This window comes from Solanum pennellii, chromosome 8 (genome assembly GCF_001406875.1).
Source record: "Solanum pennellii chromosome 8, SPENNV200".
Classification (NCBI taxonomy): Eukaryota; Viridiplantae; Streptophyta; class Magnoliopsida; order Solanales; family Solanaceae; genus Solanum; species Solanum pennellii.
Window position 1 is genome coordinate 69,133,338 of NC_028644.1, and position 20,223 is coordinate 69,153,560.

General features: G+C 34.1%; 3 protein-coding genes across 4 annotated transcripts; 2 read left to right on the top strand and 1 right to left on the bottom strand.

Moving 5' to 3' along the window:
- Window positions 1-973: 973 nt before the first annotated feature.
- LOC107029120 lies at window positions 974-7,199 on the bottom strand. The gene is made up of 4 exons (XM_015230444.2): window positions 7,064-7,199; window positions 4,918-5,301; window positions 2,487-4,370; window positions 974-1,417 (listed from the first exon to the last, which is right to left on the bottom strand). Exons 2-4 carry the CDS (start codon window positions 5,265-5,267, stop codon window positions 1,306-1,308), a joined length of 2,346 nt encoding a protein of 781 aa, XP_015085930.1. The 5' UTR covers window positions 5,268-5,301; window positions 7,064-7,199; the 3' UTR covers window positions 974-1,305.
- Window positions 7,200-9,271: 2,072 nt separating this feature from the next.
- Window positions 9,272-10,859, top strand: LOC107028025. Its single transcript, XM_015229074.2, has one exon. It carries the CDS (start codon window positions 9,447-9,449, stop codon window positions 10,662-10,664), a length of 1,218 nt encoding a protein of 405 aa, XP_015084560.1. The 5' UTR covers window positions 9,272-9,446; the 3' UTR covers window positions 10,665-10,859.
- Window positions 10,860-12,160: 1,301 nt separating this feature from the next.
- LOC107028810 (monodehydroascorbate reductase, chloroplastic/mitochondrial) lies at window positions 12,161-18,792 on the top strand. Of its 2 annotated transcripts, none has more exons than XM_015230017.2 (17): window positions 12,161-12,346; window positions 12,530-12,704; window positions 12,792-12,891; window positions 13,376-13,453; window positions 13,594-13,665; window positions 13,909-14,027; window positions 14,310-14,394; window positions 14,528-14,617; window positions 15,077-15,178; window positions 15,274-15,363; window positions 15,490-15,570; window positions 16,408-16,479; window positions 16,551-16,645; window positions 16,732-16,820; window positions 16,915-16,977; window positions 17,129-17,169; window positions 18,331-18,792. In XM_015230017.2, exons 2-17 carry the CDS (start codon window positions 12,547-12,549, stop codon window positions 18,442-18,444), a joined length of 1,449 nt encoding a protein of 482 aa, XP_015085503.1. In that variant the 5' UTR covers window positions 12,161-12,346; window positions 12,530-12,546; the 3' UTR covers window positions 18,445-18,792. The 2 variants fall into 2 exon arrangements, with proteins under 2 accessions (XP_015085503.1, XP_015085502.1); XM_015230016.2 differs by having other exon boundaries at window positions 12,192-12,429.
- Window positions 18,793-20,223: the final 1,431 nt, after the last annotated feature.

Consider the following 20,223-nt stretch of genomic DNA (forward strand, 5'->3'; position numbering starts at 1 on the left):
GGGGGGGGGGTGGGAGAGGTTGGTTGGTTTCAAACCCCGGTTTGAACAAGAGGGATATGTCATATTAATGTGTCTTGAGTAATCCAAATATCAAAATGAGGAGTCAATGAGCACATTAAATTATCCATCTGGTTAACAGGTTAAGAGACCTTATAGTCTCGGCATAACAATATAATTATTAGAGGCGCACTCTATTTCTCACTTTCCTTTCCTTTCTACCTCGCTCCGTTGCCACGTAAAGAAAGTAATTCGATCAACTTATTCCGATTTAAGATAATAAGCTCATGAACAACATAGCTGGTTACCATTATGTCATATTTTACAAGGAAAAAAGGGGAAATTTAGGTGAACATGGTGGTGATTAATTGTTACTATCAAGACTTTTGACAAACAAAATTTCCTAATTTAAGTCTTTTTCTTTCACCAAAAGAAAATAATTATTATGTGGAGCAAAGAAAAATTGAAGCAAAACTATGGGTTTTGTCTTCAAGGAAAAATACAACTCATTTTTGGAGAAAAAAAGAGGAAATGATAACAATGGTTGTTGAACTTTGAATTGATGGTTTTATTTTATTAAAATAAATACTGAATGGACAATTCATTGATTCTCATGCTAAACATTATTCTTCTTCAACAATCATTATATTGCCCACCAAAATAGAAACAAATCAATAATATGGTAGTGTTACTTTATTGATAACAATAACATCGAACATATTCAGTATAATCTTCGATTCAGTATAATCTTACAAGTTAAGTTTGAATTCACATTAACATTGGCTTTGCATGAGCCTCATATATTAAGAGTGTATTTGGTATAAAGAAAACCATTTTGGATGAGATGTTTTTTAATTTTTTTCGTTTATGATTAGTCGAGAAAATATGAAGTACCTTCTGTAATTTGCCTAGAAATTGCACCAAATATTTCTAAGATAATTTTATGTCATTTCAAATTTGAAAGACATTTTTCTACTTTAAAAATATTTCCAACAATCTATTATCTGTAAGAGGGCTTAAACTTCACAAGTCGCTACTAATAGTTACGTGATCACTCAACTAATTGTTATCAATCTCATAAAGTCACTTTTCTTCTCGACTCCAATTTTCCTCAACAACGAAAAGCGACTTTCTGAAATAATGATTAGTAGTAGCTGAGTGACCATCTGAGAGATTAACTATGAAAAGAGGTATTCAAACACAACTTTTATAAAAAAAAATAAATCTGACTAACAAAAAAAGTCAGCACTTTCTATCAGCTATTGTCCTAAATGATATGTTGTGTCTGTGAAATGTACTTTGTTGACACTACATTGGAAGAGAAGGTTCCAATTCCATGGATACTGAAGTCTCTTCAAGTTCTACTGTTATCAAGCCATTGAGAAGTAGAGGGTCTTGTTCATCAATATTATTCACCTTCCTGTTTCACACATAACAAAAAGAGTAATTTTCAGTAATAGACAGCGTAAACAAATATAAAACAGATATCGTTGCGAGGGGATTCATATAAATGAACCACAACTCGTTTGGGACTAAGACGTTATCATTCTTTTGACCAAAGAAAAAGTTATTCATGCTTCACAAAAAAACAAACAAAAGGTCTGTTATCAGATGCTGCAGTTCTTCGTCTAACTTTAGAAAAATGCAGTAGAAAATTTGATGTCTCATAGCAACTTACCAGTAAATTGCAACCCTCAAGACTCAAAAGAGTAGCTGTGAAGCGCCATAGCGGAATTATAATTTTCAGTGTAATTACAAATCAAGACAGGGTTGGAGTTGAAGGGGAGTCTTAGCATTACAAGTGAAGTCGTTGACTTGTCACAGTGTCAAGTTGTGGAAATACCCTTTTGCAGAATATGTAGGGTAAGGCTGTGTAAAATAGGTCCTTCCCTGGACCTGTGTAAAGACGGAGCTTAGTGTACCGGGCTGCCTTTTTCTTTTTTTAAGACAGGGTGGTGTTATCAAAGCTACTAAGGTAACAGTTTCACCATATGGAAGTTCCAGGATTTGGTGGTGATTCAGATATTTAACAATCCTCTCATTTCATGAAATATTAATTCATGTAATCGCCAGTTAATACTACAATCATAATTGGGTTGACAGTCAATTTTAAAGAAGCTACTTGGTTCACGTGGACACGTAAGTTGGTCTCTAGATCAACCCTGTATAAAGGAATCCATAACCATTTACACAACTTTGTCCGGCTAATTAAAGCTAATGAATAAATCATTTGCAAGGCTAACAAAGAAAAAGTTCCACCCTACTAAATCCCAAGATAAGACTAACAATCTACTCGCCCACCAAACAAAAGTCTTTCCAACGGAAAAGAAGAACCGTTTTATGTCAGTATGAGAGATGCCTATATGTGAATACGAGAGAGGATATGAACAATCTGAAAGTAAGACAAGTCACACTTTCAAATATATTGAACTAACTGAAAGAAGCATGATTTTCAGTTCATTGGCCAGAGAAGAGTTGAGAGCACCTACCCACACGTCTTCTTATTGTGGCCTAGGCCCTTACACTTGCTGCACTGCATCTGACGTTTGACTATGTCAAAAGTGTCTGCCTTTTTCATCTTTGGTCGACCAGGTGGACGTTTTGTTGGAGGAGGAGTAACAACTATGACCATGTGCTCCATATCTGGTTCACCTTTAATCGGTTTTTCCAAATGAGGTATGGGGTTTATTGATTCAGCATATGTTGCATGGTAACTCTCAGTTGAGAAGTAACGGGAGCAAAGATCATAGGGGCTCCTTCCTAGGTATTCAGAAACAGCAATACTATGGCAACAAGCCAATCCATTAAGCTGCCACTCTTTGCAACTACAATCCCATTGATCAATATCAACTACTTCGACAGATTCACCACGAACTTCAAATGTGCTGCCATGTGAGGGTAATGGGTGAAGTGACCTCGCTTTTGATGCATCAATTTGAAGTTTCTGTTCCATCAAAGGTGTCAATGTAGTAACCCACTGACTGGATTCGACACGCCTAGCATAAATTAATTCCATTACTTTACCTCGTAACCCATCGACCATTTGAGTTATTGGCAACTCATTCAACTCCGCTACCCAATCATAGAAAAGCTTCCCAAAGTTGGACATCAAGTGGCCATACCTTGCGCCACCAAAAAAGGCATTTGCCCAGTGTTCAGGCTCACTTCTAGAGACCCAATTGTAAACTTCAGGTGAGATAGCTTTTATATTCTCAACACAGCGCTCAAACGACTCAAGCTTTGGGGCAAAAGCAGCAGCACATAAATCTTGGATCATAAGGCGTCTGGCTTCATGTGAAAACTGCCCTTTTAAATCATTATTTAGTTTCTCTGCAAGATAATGCAGACAATAGCCGTGGTAGCACTCTTCACCAAAGACATTTTGCAAAGACTCTCTTATCCCTCTTTGGAAATCAGAAACAAAAGTTATTGGACAGGACGTTGCAACAGCAGATTTTAGTTCTGAAAGAAACCACTGCCAGTTGTCACTGGTCTCCTCATCTACAACTGCAAAGGCTACTGGGAAAACGCCATCATTCCCATCTATTCCTATGGCAGCCAAAAGTGTTCCTTGATATTTCGCATAGAGAAGAGTGCTGTCCAGGAAAAGAAGAGGCCGGCAACCTTGTTGGAAACCAGATATTGACGCATGAAATGCAATAAACAGGCGATGGAAACTTGAGTCCTCCTTAGTGGCAATTGTAGCAACACTACCAGGATTAGTTTCTCTAATTTTCTCACAGAATAAGGGTAACTGACTGTACGCCTCTTTGAATGAACCCTGAAGCTGCTCTCTTGCCTTCTCTTTTGCACGTCTAGCCTGAGAATAGTTCAACTGAATGCCATATTCACGCTCAATATCTTTTGCTATATCCTTGGGCTTGTAGTTCGGAGCAACCTTCAACTTTTCCTTTATAATACTACCCATCCATCCCCTTGTTGACCGGTACGCAGCTTTAACAGCAGCCCCATCACATGTATGCTTTGCATTCATTTTCTTGATACATATTAGCTGAGTGGTAGGCAACCTTGATGCATATATGCACCAAGAACATCCTTCAACCTTGCATTTAGCAGTTACCCTGCGACTATCATTTTTCTTATACCTATAAGTGAATCCATGGGCAATTGAGTATTTATGCAGAGCTTCACGGAATTCAGCAAAACTACTGAACCTTTGACCCACGTCCGTTATTGTGTTCTCCCATTGAGTAGCTGCTCTGCGATGCTTCTCATTATTCTCATCATTGCTGCCAGGATACGGACACAGTGGAGTAGTATCAATGGCAGCATCAACACCAAGCAGATCATCACAATGAATCATATCCACAGGGGTAGCAGGAGTAAGAGCTGCCTCTGACGCCGTAGTTGACCTGCATAGCAAGCAAGTAATTAACATTTAAGAATCCAATAAGAGATAGCATATCTTTCAAACTCATTTATATCTAGAAGAATCAGCATGATAAAGCATTTGGAGCAAATTGTGTAGGAAATACTACCAAAAGAGCTAATAGAAACTTGTCAGGCTAAGATACAAACAATCATTAAGGTCCATGCCATCTAAGTGCAAGCTAAGTGTGTTCAAACCCCTCTGTCAGAAAATTACACCATACAGATAGGGTAAAAACAATCTTCTTGGTATATATGTAAATTGTTGTATCCCTTGATAGTCAATTATATATTAACTCAGTGAGCAAGTTGGGCTCTTTTTATATCCCCTTGTTAAAATTTATGGCTCCGCCCCTGCATACAACAACTATTACACCTAAATCCCAATTTGAGCCGGCCAACTATATAAATTCTCAACATACATTGCAATTCACTTAGACCTGTTTGTCCATGTCATGTGAGTGAAGCAATAACATAAACAAACTATCATGTGAGTGAAGCAACAAAATAAAACTGAAGAAATGTAAGTACCTACTAGCAGAGACATTGGGTACATTTTCTACAACAGCTTCATCATAAATTATGAAGATCTCAACTTGGTCAGAATCCTTGACAAAATTCATCATACGCTTGAGGTCCTTATCTTTAGAAATAGTAATGAGAGTTTTCTTATTCCCAGGAAGAAAATATTTTACAGTCATTCCTTCAGTGCCACGCTGAAAGTTCTCTGCTACTTCTTTCTTAAATTCAGCCAAAATTGTCTGGTCATTGATGTCCAAAGCATAAGCCTCTCCACCTATATATGTCAAAAAACCATCCTCATTGTTTGTCACAAACTCTCCTCCAGATTGACATATTGCAATTATCTTCTTGGAAGCCATCACAAGGACATAAAATCCTCAATCAATTCAAAAACTGCAAAAAGGGAAAGCAAAAAAGAAAAAAGGAAGACTTTTAATTACAACAAAAAAAATTGATGTTGTCTATGTGAATCATTTTTAACAAAAGTTTAAATGGACCGCAAAAATTAACCTACATTCGCAATCAGAGGCGGACCTACATTGATCCGTGAGGGGTGCACGTGCACCCGGCAACTTTTAGAAACAAATTATATATATATATATATATGTATAGATACCTTAAGTAAAAATTATATCAATAATTGTGCACTTCATTAACAAATACTTCACGTAGCCGAGTTGGTTGGAGCTGCTACTATTGCCCACCACTTCGTGGGTTCAAATCCAATTTAGGCACTATGTTTTTTTATATTTTTTCCTTCACTAACCAAAAATTAAAAGATAGTGGTGCACCCCTAATCTACAAATCGTAGGTTCGCCTCTGTTCCCAATTCAATTCAACAACAACATATCCAATGTAATCCCACAAGTGGGGTCTAGGGAGCATGGAGTACACACAGATATTACCCCAACCTTGTAGAGATATAGAGGTTGTTTCCAATAAACCCTTGGCTTAACATAAGCATTTTCAAGCAGTTTGAAAAAGTAAATATAGAACTAAGAGGGTAACCTCACTAAAAAAAAAAGTGAAATATAAGCCGTATAATTCAACCTGCATTCCCAATTCAATTTTAGAAAAGCTTAAATCTTTACTACATGCATAATTAAACAATGAAAACTTTTAAAGCTAGCAACAACAAGAAGAAAAACAAGAGATTTAAAACAACAAAAGAAATAGCATTGACTGTACGAATCATCCGTAAGACTGTAACATTAAGTTCAAACGGACCATAAAAATCAACCTACATTCTCACTTCGATAAAAAAGCTCAAATCTTTACCACAATTACAAAGCTAGCAACAAGAAAAAGACAAATACAGTTAAAACAAATGTATGAATCATCTAAGGCTGTAAAAGTAAGTTCAAATGGGCAATGAAAAATCAACCTTCATCCTCAATTCAATAAAAAAGCTCAAATCTTTACGACAGTTATAAAGCTAGCGACGAGAAGAAGAAAAACACAGTTAAAACTAAAACTTTTAACAATAAGAATCATCTATAACAATAAGTTAAAATACAACAATAAGATAACCAATGTAATCGACAAGTGAGGTGTGGGAGGATACCGCACATGCACACCTTACCCTTACATCATAAAGATAGAGAAGCTATTTCCGAAACACCCTATGCTCAAGTGCATCAAATAAAATTATTACAACAACACCGTAACCAATGTAATCCGACAAGGGAGGTGTGGCGAGAATAGCGTATACCTTAACTCGTAAAGGTAGAGAAGCTAATTCTAAGGACCATCAGCACAAGTGCAATAAATCAAAATAGTTATAAACAAAGCAACAAATAAGCAATCAGTTCAAACAGACCATAAAAATCAACCTGCATTCCCAATTCAACAAAAAAGATCAAATCTTTAACACAGACCATCAGTAAATAATGAAAATTTAAACCAAAACCATAATCAAAAACCAAAAAAATCAATAAATAAAGAACACCCACGAAGGTAAAAACACGTAATAGCCTAAAACAACAGAGTAGAGAGAGACACACACACACTAGTAAAGAAGACAAAAAAACACATGGTTTTTCAAAAAAACCTCGTACCTGTCGAAACAGAATTCAAGAAAATTCATAAGGTGGACAATGTACAATTTAATAAAAACAAAATCTTTGGGGCAATTGAAAGTGAATATTTTAAGTACCTGTGTGATGATGATGAAAAAATTGCTGCAAAGTTTTGAAGAAATTAGGGCAAAGTGAAAGAAGAGAGAAAGAGAGAGGGCTTGTGATGGGAAAGATTCAACTTTGTGGCTCTAAAATCGGATGTACATAAGCAATTGGAGGAGGTGAACGTAATTAACCCTAATTCAAGGAATGACAACTTTACCCCTAAAATTTGTCCTAAAATGTCATAATTCCCCTATATTTTTGGAATTAGGTTTGTCATTATTCTTTTAAGGAAAAAAATATAATTAATTACTCTTTTTTTATTATTATTTATTATATATATTCAATTGTTTAAAAATGGTGTAAAAAATATGTGAGTTGACAATTCGTTTATTCTTAACTAGCGTTTCGCTTCAAGTTTTCAAATATTTTTGGCAAATAAGATTTGGACCAAGTTTTTGGTCAAATTACACTATGTATTTGGCCCAAGTTTTCCATGAATACTTCACTGTTTTAAAAAATATGATTTATACCCTTAAGTTTTAAAACAATTAAAAAATATCCATAATTTTGTATTATCTATTTGTAGTGAACATATTCCGTTAAAAATAACCTTATAACATAATTGGTGATAATCATCAACAACAAAGTAACAATATATGCAAGACAATACATAAATTGCAAATTCAAAATTGTCATTGATTCGGTTATAATTATGACCCATTAAAAATAAATTATTCTTTTTTTTTCTCAATTTTGTCACTCAAATTAGAATTCAAACTTTTCCGTAGGAGATAGTAACAAATATTAGTTGATTAATAAATAATGGATTTTTTTTGTAAAATATAAAAGTTTGAGATAAATTTTGAATTTTTTAAAATTTTCAAATATTAAAACTTGACCAAATACTAGTATAATTTTTTCTAGTATTTGAAAACTTAGGATAGTAGGCAAATATATTTGTCAAGTTATATAATCAAACACCGCTTCTCAAAAACTTTCAATCTTTTTTCAAATATTCTTAGCGTCAAACGGGTCCTTTAATAGAAGTTTGGAGTTTAAATTATTAAAATATGAAAAAATAGCGTATCACATGATTATTTCATGTATATATATATATATATATATAAATTGTATGTATCTAATTCTTTTCTTTTGTTAGTTTTTACATGTGGTAAATTTCAACTGTTTTCTATGATTAAAAAGGTATTGGAAAGTAGGTAGGTAAAATAGAAAAGTTATAGTTGGAATTGACAAAATAGCTCATGAAAATCTGATTCATCAAATTAGTTTAAGTTAATTTATGTTGACTAATCCATTTATTAATATTTCCCATTTTATTCTCCTCAAATTCAATTCATCTCAAGTCATAGATGATATATGGCCCCAAATTGACCAATGATTTCTTCATTTTTTTTCCTTTTCTAAGCCTTCTTTTTATAGAGAACTCTATGTCTATAATTCTATATTTACAATTATTTAATATAGGATTTAAAGAAAAAACGAAGAATGTAAACATCATTGCAATCCAACTATTACATTTTTTTAATTCATAGATAAGATACCAATCCAACTATTATATTTTTTTAATTCATGGATAAGATACCAATAGAGAGAAGGGAGTAAATGAAGAAAAAACAAAAGATTCATCCTGAATTTAGATATGAGAAAAAGGTAAAAGAATATCTCTAACGTTCATAATTTATTTTATACTATATATAGAATGATTATGCATAGCACAGACTCAATATGTACGATTTTGAAAGAAAAATTAAAATTTTTCTCTGATTATCGTGCTATACATGTACAATGTACTTGTCATTTGCGATCTTCAACTTCCATTTAGTAAAGATGAACCAGCAATGTTACTCATCATCATTTCGAACATGACCAATTAACGAAAGTTCCTACTCTCCCTTCTTCTGTTGTGGCCCTCTTCTGGTTTCTCAATTGCTGAATCAATTTAAACTTTCTCCATTATTCCTTTAGTAACTGATGCAACTGAGGATCAATGGTTAATGCAAGATCAAATGATCATATATACAGATCGATTGATTAACGTTTCAAGTTATGAAGGAGTTAATTATACAGAGATTGAAAAGTACAAGCAAAATTAAAAAAAGTGAGCGATTTCGATTGATCCAACACAAATTTGAATAGTTGAAGGGTTAAAGTGTACAACTCGAAAATGTTCAAGTAAACTAACGAACATTTCAGTGGATAGAATAAACTACCAAGTCAGCAAGAAACGGTCTTCACATCCGACAACAAGAAATGGCCACAACCATCCAATTTTTGAACTTCTTTTATATTAATTTCGATTTTTTCAACAATTTATTGTATGATAAAACATAAAATTTCCAATCAATTCCAAAAAAAAATAAAAAATCGTAGCTGAAAATCTACCCAAAAATCATCATGCCAGTAACGGATAATCAAGGATCATTCCTCAATCGGATAAGTATCCGTCGGAATCAAGTTTCAAATATGGAAAACAATCATGAACAAGATCAAGAAGATCTCGAACTTTTTCAGAAACACGTAGCTGAACGTTTCGCTGATTTATTACCAAGTGATTCGTTAACAACTGCTGATTCCCCTGCGAAGGATCAATCACCACTTTTCTCGATTTCATGGTATCGTAAATTACTCGATGTTTTCCTCTGTTGTGAAGCTGAATTTAAGGCGCTTGTTCTAATTGGACGCGATCCGGTTCAGTTTTCAAAACCTCCGTTGGATCGTCTTGTACCTGATATTCTAGATCGTTCTATTAAATCTCTTGATATTTGTAATGCAGTGACGCACGGGTTAGAACTCGTGCATCACTGGCAAAAGTTAGCTCTAACAGCTGTTACGGCGTTAGAGCGAAAGCCAATGGGAGATGGACAAGTAAGACGAGCGAAAAAGGCGTTGAACACGATGCTTACGTCGATGATGCTTGATGATAAAGAGAATAATTATCACGCTAAAGTCGCTGAACGAACGTGGTCCTTTGGACGACGTAGTGGTGCAGCTGGAAATAATAATGCTAATAATAAAGATAGAACAAATGGTACTTTTCGTTCAATGTCCTGGCCTGTGGCGAAGTCGTGGTCGGCTTCGAAACAGGTACAGGCTATGGCGTCCACACTGGTGGCGCCACGTGGAGGTGAGTCTACTGGACTCGCCTTGCCAATTTACATCATGAGCACGATTTTCGTGTTTGTGATGTGGGGATTGGTGTCAGCAATTCCGTGTCAGGAACGTACGGGACTGCTGACACATTTCCCAATGATGAGGAATTTGAATTGGGGACAGTCATTAATTTCACTGCAGGATAAAATTGCTGAGGAATGGAAGAAAAAGGAGAAAAAAGGAACAACTGGTTTGTTGGATGAGCTGCAGAAAATGGAGAAAGTTGCACAGAATTTGGTTGATTTTGCTGAGAATTTTCAGTTTCCGGCGGAGGAGGAGAAGGTGGAGGAAGTGGCGGGGCAGGTGGCGGAGATGGCGGAGATATGCCGGAAAATGGAGGAGGGATTAGCGCCATTGCAACAACAAATTAGAGAAGTGTTTCATAGGATTGTGAGGAGCAGAGGTGAAGTTCTTGAGGTTCTTGATCAAGTTGGTAAAATGTCAACACCAGTACTTTATTAATTTTTAACAGAAGATATAATTATTATTTTTTTACAATTTCCAAAATTAAGGATTAGTTTGTTTTGGTTTTTAAATTTTCTGTCACGAAAAAGCTGACTAGTTTTTGTAATAATTAACTACTATAATTCAAGTTTTTGTTTGTTTCATTATGTAAAAAAGAAATGAATTGTAGAATGATTGGTTTTGCAATGGATGTATCCATTGAGTTTCTATAGTAGAAATATTACTTTGTCTCAAATATCGTGTGTTGATTGATATTTTCCAATTGGTTTAAGTATTATGTGATCAAAATTCAATGATTTGATTAATTTGTATTCATATGAATCGTATTTATTGAGTAGACATTTTAAGGAGGTAAAATTCTGTATGCTCAAAGGTTTGCCATTTTCAGTACTGACGTTTGACCCCTATGACTTATTAAAAAGGGATGGAGAGATTTCAATCATGTTACTTCATTCTTTGGTGATAAAAATCTGGCTAGTATATTAATCTAAAGACATTCACAATCAAGCTAATGAGGTTTTATCTTAACAGATTTTAAATGAACTTAAATAAAAAAAGTGATCACATTTCAAAAAGTGCAAGTGGAGGAAATAAGGGCATTGAGATGTTGTATGGGCATATTATGAGTGGTAAGATAAGGAATGAGATTAATCAGAATTAAGTAGGAGTGACCTTCGCGATGGATAAGATGAAGGAAGGGATACTGAGATAGTTTAAGCATGTGACGATGAAATGTGCAAGAGGTTGATATAATAGTTACGAAGAGCATATATATTTACGCAAAAGAAACATTGAGAAAGAGGTGTTTGGATTGGATACGACACATTTTCAGCTTATCAATGACATAACCATTAATATGAGGATATAATAAAGATCGTGAATAAGGATAAAAGGTTAATGGACAATATATAGTTGTTTATTACTAGCTTATTCATGTATTAGGCTTGGTGGTAATATAGAGGCTAGAACACCATATCTTTCTTAGTATTAGCCTACTCATGAAGTCTTTGACTTTTGGTATTTGATATTTAGGTAATCTTACAAGTTTTTTGCATATATGCTTCACACTACTTGTTATTACTTGTCATTTTTTTTTACTATTATTTTTTCAACTACGACTTAGATTTACATAAGCCAAAGGGTCTTTCGGAAATACTCTCTCTATCTCGAAGAGATAGTGATACATTTTAACCTCCCAAATGTCACTGTATAAGATTTCACCGAATATATTATTATTGCATTTCTATTATAATTTTATGAGAAAGTTGAAATAAATATAGTTTAGACTCATTATGAAAAAATTTAGTATATTTTTTTTTGAACGTTTCGTTTGGGAGATATTAGACTGATTTTAAAATAAGAATTATAAAAATAGCAAAAGTAGTTATTCATATAATTAACGAGATGTTACACACTTTTTTCTATAGTCAATTTAGTGTACAAAATGAAAATTTCATTTTCGAGAAAAAAACATGTACAAAAATATCCAAAAATATAAACATTTTTGTCTTTCTTCATACAAATGCCATTTTTTTGCATCTGTGTTTTCCATCTTCAATACTGACGCAAAATTTGCAGAAAGATAAATAAAAACCCAGTAAACGTCTCTTGTCTTCATCCCGACGCTTCGGCCATCTGTAGAGCCACAACAAACAAACAGCAATTTGAGGCATCCAATTGTGCGCACCAATAATTAATCAACAGTAGTATTACAAGTCAATTTTATATTATTAATTTCAGATCATCTTTTCTATGTCTTCAGGTTTTTAACAACTTTTTCTCTTTCTTCATTTATCTCCTCAATCAATTCAATTTTCTCTCTGAATCCTAGTTTTTGAGCTTTCTCGTTTGATTTATTATAGTTGTTGTTCGGAGATTAATGGCGACTATGCCTAATACGATGTCGATTAAGCAAGGTCTTTCACTCTGGTGTCCTCAATCAGCTGTTTTGAATCGGATTTCAAGGGTTTCGGTTCCTTCTAGAAGCTTCAGGAGAAGTTTCGTTGCTGCTTCATCATTTGATAATGAGAATAGAGAGTGAGTTTTTTTTTTTTTTTTTGATTTTGATGTATTTATGTTTGATGTGTGTGTAAGTTGGCGGATTTGAAATGTGGATGATTTTAGGTATGTGGTAGTTGGAGGAGGAAATGCAGCTGGATATGCTGCTAGAACTTTTGTTGAGCATGGACAAGCTAATGGAAAGTTATGCATTGTGACCAAAGAGGTTAGTAGAATAGTCACTATCGACCTCTGACTAATTGTATAGCAAAATATTGCAGGCGCGAGTTGTTTTTGTGTTTTTAGTACATTTATATGTTGTTGATGAGATTTGTATGTTAGTGTAGAGATAAGTGTGAAGTTTAGAGACTCTCTAGTGTAAGAGAACTCTTTAGTTGTCCTCAAGGAGAAATTATTGAGTATTAGAATGAAACAACCCAAAGGAGGGGAATAGATATAGAGGATTTAAGTAGTTGAACTTAACTTGTTTGGCATGAGAGTGTAGGAAGTTGTTTTTTATATTTTGTTGAGTATTATTTGGAATGATGAGTGGAACACTTCTAGGTAGTTATGCCCTTTTAGCTGGTCTAATTGTGGAAGCTGTATAAGAAACTAATTGAATGGATGCTTAAAACGTTAGGTTTAGGATCTGTTATTTTGCTTGAGTTGATTTCATTTGAAATAAAAGGTTCCATTTTGTGCTAATGCAGCCATATGCACCATATGAACGTCCAGCATTGACCAAAGCATACTTGTTTCCTCTGGACAAAAAGCCAGCACGTTTACCGGTGAGCTTTAATTGATCATTTTAGCATTAAAAATGTCTACATCTTCTTGTGTGATATTTGCAAATTTGATTGCTTCTCAATCATTGTTAATGCCAATTCAGCATGTTTTTGAGGAATACCATTTAACTGTATAATTTTAGGGCTTTCATACTTGTGTTGGCGCTGGTGGTGAGAGGCAAACACCTGATTGGTACAAGGAACAAGGGATAGAGGTAATGCATTTTTGTCTAATCAATTGTACAAGTGTGATATAATTGTGATGTTCTTTGGTTTACTGAGAGGAAAGCAAGGTAAATATATTGAAGATTTGAGAATATAGTTACCAGTTAGGAATTCCAGGACGGTTTGAGAGGAAACACGCTCTCATTTTGTTCTTACTTTCATTTCTTTATTCAGCCCCAGCATTCTGACTATCAAGTAAATCTATTTGAAGATAATTGTTTACCTTTTTTCAGATGTTGTATGAAGATCCAGTAACAGGAATTGATATAGAAAAGCAAACTCTGACAACAAATTCAGGAAAGCTGCTCAAGTATGGCACCCTTATTATTGCAACTGGATGTACGGCATCCAGGTAACCATGCTTGCTATATTAGAGTGCTGCTGATCTAAACCTGTTATTTATTTTGCAATTGGAATTCGTATTGATAGATGAAACGATTAGAATTTGCACTCATCCACTTGTGCCTTGGTCCAATAAAAAAGATGGATCAGAATAAGTTTTTTTCCGCTTTAATAAGTCTCATATATTCCATTTACTGTTTTAGTTTATTGCTCTAATTTGTATATACTGGTATGCTCTTCAATCCTGATTAAAGTACCAAACATAGAATAATTTAGTATTAATTGACATCAGATTTCCTGAGAAGATCGGAGGAAATTTACCTGGGGTTCACTATATTCGGGATGTGGCAGATGCTGATTCATTAATATCCTCACTGGTAAGATCGCCCTCATTCCGATGCTTATAATCGGTTTTCTAAAATTTAAATATACATTACATAACTATTATATATGGTGATCTACTTGGTGATATGCATGATATTATTTCTAATCTATGTTGTTTTATTTTAGGGGAAAGCAAAAAAGCTTGTAGTTGTTGGTGGTGGCTATATAGGAATGGAAGTTGCTGCAGCTGCCGTAGCCTGGAAACTTGATACAACTGTGAGTTTCCTTAAATGCTTTTTCGTCACTATGCTAAATAAGAAATGCTGTTCTTTTTATGAAGAAATAAGAAATGCTGTTTGTGAGAAAAAATAAATAAGAAATGTGAATCCACAAACCATGTTTAACTATTTTGTTTATAAAAACTAAATTGCACATTTGGTGGGAAAGTCTCCATATAAGCAAAACCCGTTGATGATCACATGACGAATAATACTATAATAGTAACATGTAAAGTTCCAAAATATCTGTTTTCTTCTACAAGTCAAAAGAAGTCCATGTTCCTTTCTCGGTCTGATGAGTCCTCTGTTCAAAGAGTACTCTGAAGCATATTATCCAGTTTATTACCTTACAAATGAAGTATTCAATTTTTCTTATTCCTCTGAGATTTAAAACTTGCCTGCATATGAATATCGTACCAGTACACTCCTGATTTTACTAACTGTGTTGAGAACATAGATAATTTTTCCAGAAGAGCATCTCTTATCAAGACTGTTCACTCCTTCTCTTGCCCAAAAGTATGAACAACTCTACCAAGACAGTGGTGTCAAATTCGTCAAGGTTCTCCATCCTCTTTCCTCTCTAGTTCGATTGTCAGTATACCTCCTTTATCAACCTAGTTTATAAGCTTCTAATTGAATTTTATCCTTTCCCAGGGTGCTAAGATAAAACATCTAGAATCTGGTCCAGATGGCCGGGTAACTGCAGTTAAGCTTGAAGATGGATCAAGTATAGAGACAGACACGGTAAAACAACAATTTTTATGTTCTTTGGAATTCTTATTATAACCGAGGATTGGAATATATTATACAATAGTGTGGATAAAGAAGTTGAAAGCTCAAGTCATTTGCATATCCTTTATGAATTTGCAGGTTGTTATTGGTATTGGAGCAAAACCTGCCGTCAGTCCATTTGACATGGTTGGCTTAAACAACACTGTTGGTGGAATAGAGGTTAGCACTCTATTTATCTCTATGCTAGGATTTATCTTGTTACAATTTACGGCTAACCACTCCTAATTGCAAAATTCTTATGATCTTCCACCAATTCATGATACCCTACAAGTTGGAATGGCAAATCAAAAATATCTTTTACCTTAAAGTTAAATATCGATTTAATCAGTTCTGGACAGGATGACACTCTAGATGGTTGATTCTATTAAGATTCAGATTTAAGTCCTTACATGTGTTTTTTTTTTATCTGGTTAGCATATTTCCATGAAGTACATTTATTGTATGGTCTACAAGAAGTCTTAATTACATCAGAAAGAAGGCATAGTCTAATACATTCAAAGGTGGGCAGTGAGTTTTGTTCCCGTTCCACGAGTTGAAACTATTCATGTTCAGAGCAAATTGCTCTAACTCATACTTGAACTACTGTTTTGTTGCGAATACACGCATATAGATCCTTTGAATTTGTTTGTTTCCTCTGCTTATCCACGAAAAGGAACAAAAAGAGGGAAAAGAAATTTCCATTTTCTTTAGTTTTCCAGTCGAATGGTGAGAAGGTTATAAATATGGCTATATTACTCCTGATCAATATAGCTCTTTTGCTGTTTGACAATGAATAGACTGTAGTAATACCAATGAGGAAGTTGGTTCCAGTAATAAAAGAGGATGTTTTAAGTATGCCAAATGATATGAACTCTTCTGTAACTTCAATCCTTTTAGTGTTGTTATCCCTGGGTATAACTGAGAAATCTGATGGTGCTTCTTTCTATCAACATACCTTCAGAATGTAAGAGCTTGATCTTTCCTAGAAATGATTACACTTCAATATTTAAAATTCAGGTTGACGGACAGTTCCGGACAAACATACCTGGAATCTTTGCCATTGGAGATGTTGCCGCATTTCCATTGAAGGTTAGATCTTCTGACTAACTTCATACAATTTTTATTTTATTTGTGTAATGAACTGAACGATAACCGTGCAGATATACAACCGAATTGCACGGGTGGAGCACGTTGACCATGCTCGTAAATCTGCACAGCATTGTATTAAATCATTGCTAACTGCACACACGCACACGTAAGTTAATTTAAGTTCTGTTCATAAGCAACAATAAACATTTTTCATTCAATCTTCCTAATTCTTTTATTATTTCCTGAATGCAGGTATGATTATTTACCATACTTCTACTCAAGGGTTTTTGAATATGAAGGAAGCTCTAGGAAAGTATGGTGGCAATTCTTTGGTGACAACGGTAAGAATATTTTTGTTTTGCTTTTCTTGATATTGTCCAACTATTTGTATAAACAATTTCATAACTGGTATTGATTGTACCATCTTATGAACAGTTGGGGAGGCCGTTGAAGTTGGGAATTTTGATCCAAAGGTTGCAACATTTTGGATCGACTCTGGTATGCACTCTATTCCTTCTTTTTGTGTGTATATGGTTGTGTAGGTTATGTTTCTTCCCCATTCCTTTCTTTTTCGGGAGCTATACCTCAAAAAGATAATACTAATAAATACAAGGCAAAAGAAGAGTGATATAAACATACATCTTTTCAGGTAAGCTGAAGGGGGTTCTTCTTGAAAGTGGGAGTCCTGAGGTATGCACTCTTCCAAGGATGTTCTCATGTCAAATTTAGTAGCTATCTGTAATGGTGGTCTATGTACATATATATGCAAGCCCTATAAGTATCTTCTATGAGTAATCAAATGTTTTCCTTGCCCCTCTCTCTTGACCTTTGAAACCATCCCTCCAAAAGCCTAACGAAGAAAAGTTGACTTGTCAAGGAAGAGTCTGTTCGTTCATATCCAGGGAAGTGATTATTATTTATATAATATACTATAAAGTAAGAGATATATGAAAAAAAATTGTAGTCGTCCAAAGTGATGCATGCTTCTGTATGACACTGTGAAATAGCCACGGTTACCTACGTTTGCCATATTTCTTACTTCCATCTACAAGAGTTCGTCTCTGCTTTTAGCTTAGGATGCATTTGGATTCTGTGAGCAATTTTTCCTGTTAATATGATGCTACTGAAACCATGTAACAGGACTTTTCACTTATCTTTTCTTGTATATGGAATTTGGGGGTACACATATAGTCGTACACAATATCAATACTTCATCTCGGGGAAGTAGTAATGCATGTGCTCACATATTGTTAAAGGAAGCTCAGAGAAAATAGGGAAGTTCAATGGTAGAGTTGATAGTTTCACCTGTTAGGAGTTCTGGAAAAACAAAATAGTTTCTGTTCTCCATAGACAAGTATATATGTTTTTTTTGCAGACTACATAGACGTCAAAAGCTCAAAAGACTTAACTTGTATCTATCTATCATGTTGATGGCTTTGAACTAATGTTAAGCTCCAGGAATATATAAAATCATACTATAATAACATAAAGGCCCCCACCATATGGACATTACATCATTGTTTGAAGCACTTGCTTCTCCACCATAACCCATTGCGCCCCTCCCTCCATCCTTTCTGAAACAGCGTTGCAAGCATGAACTTGTCTTTCCTAGAAGTTCTCTGATCTTGTTGAACTTTCGCGCAAAGAACAATATGTTCTAAATATTCTCCCCATTTTGACTGTCTGTATTGTTAGTCTGTACTTTCTTTCTGGAAGAGAAATGAATTTAAGTTTGTCCCTTACCTAGAAAGGCAAGATGTTGCTTAATTTATCACCTATTACTGTCTTTACAATCTCATCATTCAGTGAAAACATGATATGGTATCTCAAGGATTTCTCGAATTGTTTCAGGAATTCCAACTGCTTCCAAAACTTGCACGAAGCCAGCCCTCTGTTGACATAGCCAAACTTCAAAATGCATCGTCCGTTGAAGAGGCTCTAGAAATTGCTCAAGCTTCCTTGTAGATTGAAGCTGCAGTTTGATTACCAGTTCAATCAAGAGCATCCTCTCACACAGTACACCTATTTTTCCAGATTGTGGTATCGAAATACCCATTTGGCGATTTCGGCTTGTAAGATTGAGAGAGGGAGAGAGAGGGGACAGCGTATTGGATTTCTAATAAATCGTAGAAAAATGGATGAGAGCGAGCGGGTGTGGGCACTTGTTTATGTTGGTATATTAGATGGGTAATAAGAATGTCACAGGCAAGTGGATTTCTAACATGAATCCAAATGAATCAAATTTACAATATCTTAAAAGTTAATCTTAATTAAGTCTCACTTATTATACGTGGGCTTCTAAGTTTTATATTACTAAAGTTCAAATACATATATGTGATATGATTGGATTTTTATTATCTTTGTTTGATCCATATATGTATGGATGGACTCCAAATAGAGATAGCTAAAGTTGGACAAATATAGCTGAAAGTCTGAATTTCAGTCATATTTAACTTCAAATGTTCTGTTGTTGAATCTAACTTTAGACACCGTATATCTAAAACATGTTTTTTTGGTTGAAAGTTTTACCAAAATCCATATGGTCCAAAAAGTTCAACTATGGACCAATCGTGTATGCTCCACTTATTTATACGACCCATTCCTAATTCTGAGACCACCTTTTAGAGATTGAAATTTAATATTTATATTTCGTTAATTCCTATTTACCTTTTAGACTAGAACACTAATATCCATATATGTGATTGACTTGGTAAAACAAAAAAAGTGTGTACCCAACTACTAAGTCAACCAAATATCTCTTCATTGAAATTTACTATTTTAATTCAATGCCTCATGTACATTCTTATTTTATTTCTTGTTGACTTAAAAGTTTGTTATACAACTATCAACAATATTCTAAACTATATAATCTGTCTGGAAACTTGTACCAAGTCAAACCAACATTAAAATTATATGGAAGATGAAGAGACCAGTAAAAAAATTAGTTTACTTTTACTTTCTTCGATTCATTTTACTTATCATATTTAGCCTTTATATGCTCATTAAAAACGTGAATTAAAAAGAATAATTGGATTAATTTGATCCATAGATGAATATGGACGTACAAATAGAGGAAATTAAATGTAATACAATGAAAAAGAAAAGCTATCAGTAAGGATTGATAAATTTAGTAAACAAGTTATAGCATATAATTTCTTGATTTTAAATATCTTTCGTCGAAAACTTAGATTATATATATATATAATATATAATAATATGAAATATATTGATCAAAAAATTGTTTTTGTATTTATATATTAAATTTTAAATATCCTTAATTAAATTTCTGATTTTGTCGCCGAATAGATTGGTGGGTCATGGGTGGGTGACATTGGTTTAACGCTCTTTGGAAAGATTAATTGTCTAGTATTTGTACTCAATTAAGAATTTTCTTCTTTGGATTAGACTTAATAGGAGCAATAATAATAGTTCTCAGCACTAAATTTAATTAATGAAGAAAATGTCTAATCATGATTAACAAGCAAGCACTCTTAAGATTTAATTAATCTAATCATTCACTTTCCACGTGAACACACACATTAGGTGGCAATAATCACAAAATTAGTTGATAATTAGTTGTTATTAATTAGCTAGATTGGTTTAACGCCATGCCATATGTAAACCAGACTTTACTCTGTTACTGATCCTTTTAGGTTAACAATTTATTAGATACAAATAAAAAAGGTCATATTATATATACATGATAAATTACTTTTTTTCTGCAAAACATCGATTTCTATCTAT

Coding starts and splice junctions, on each gene's coding strand:
- LOC107029120 (XM_015230444.2), bottom strand. CDS start 5,267: ATGGCTTCCAAGAAGATAATTGCAATATGTCAATCTGGAGGAGAGTTT. Junction 4,371..4,917: donor CCCAATGTCTCTGCTAGTAG/GTACTTACATTT, acceptor CTTGCTATGCAG/GTCAACTACGGCGTCAGAGG. Junction 1,418..2,486: donor CACAATAAGAAGACGTGTGG/GTAGGTGCTCTC, acceptor TGTGTGAAACAG/GAAGGTGAATAATATTGATG.
- LOC107028025 (XM_015229074.2), top strand. CDS start 9,447: ATGCCAGTAACGGATAATCAAGGATCATTCCTCAATCGGATAAGTATC.
- LOC107028810 (XM_015230016.2), top strand. Junction 15,179..15,273: donor GTGGTGTCAAATTCGTCAAG/GTTCTCCATCCT, acceptor ATCCTTTCCCAG/GGTGCTAAGATAAAACATCT. Junction 16,480..16,550: donor TTGCCGCATTTCCATTGAAG/GTTAGATCTTCT, acceptor ATAACCGTGCAG/ATATACAACCGAATTGCACG.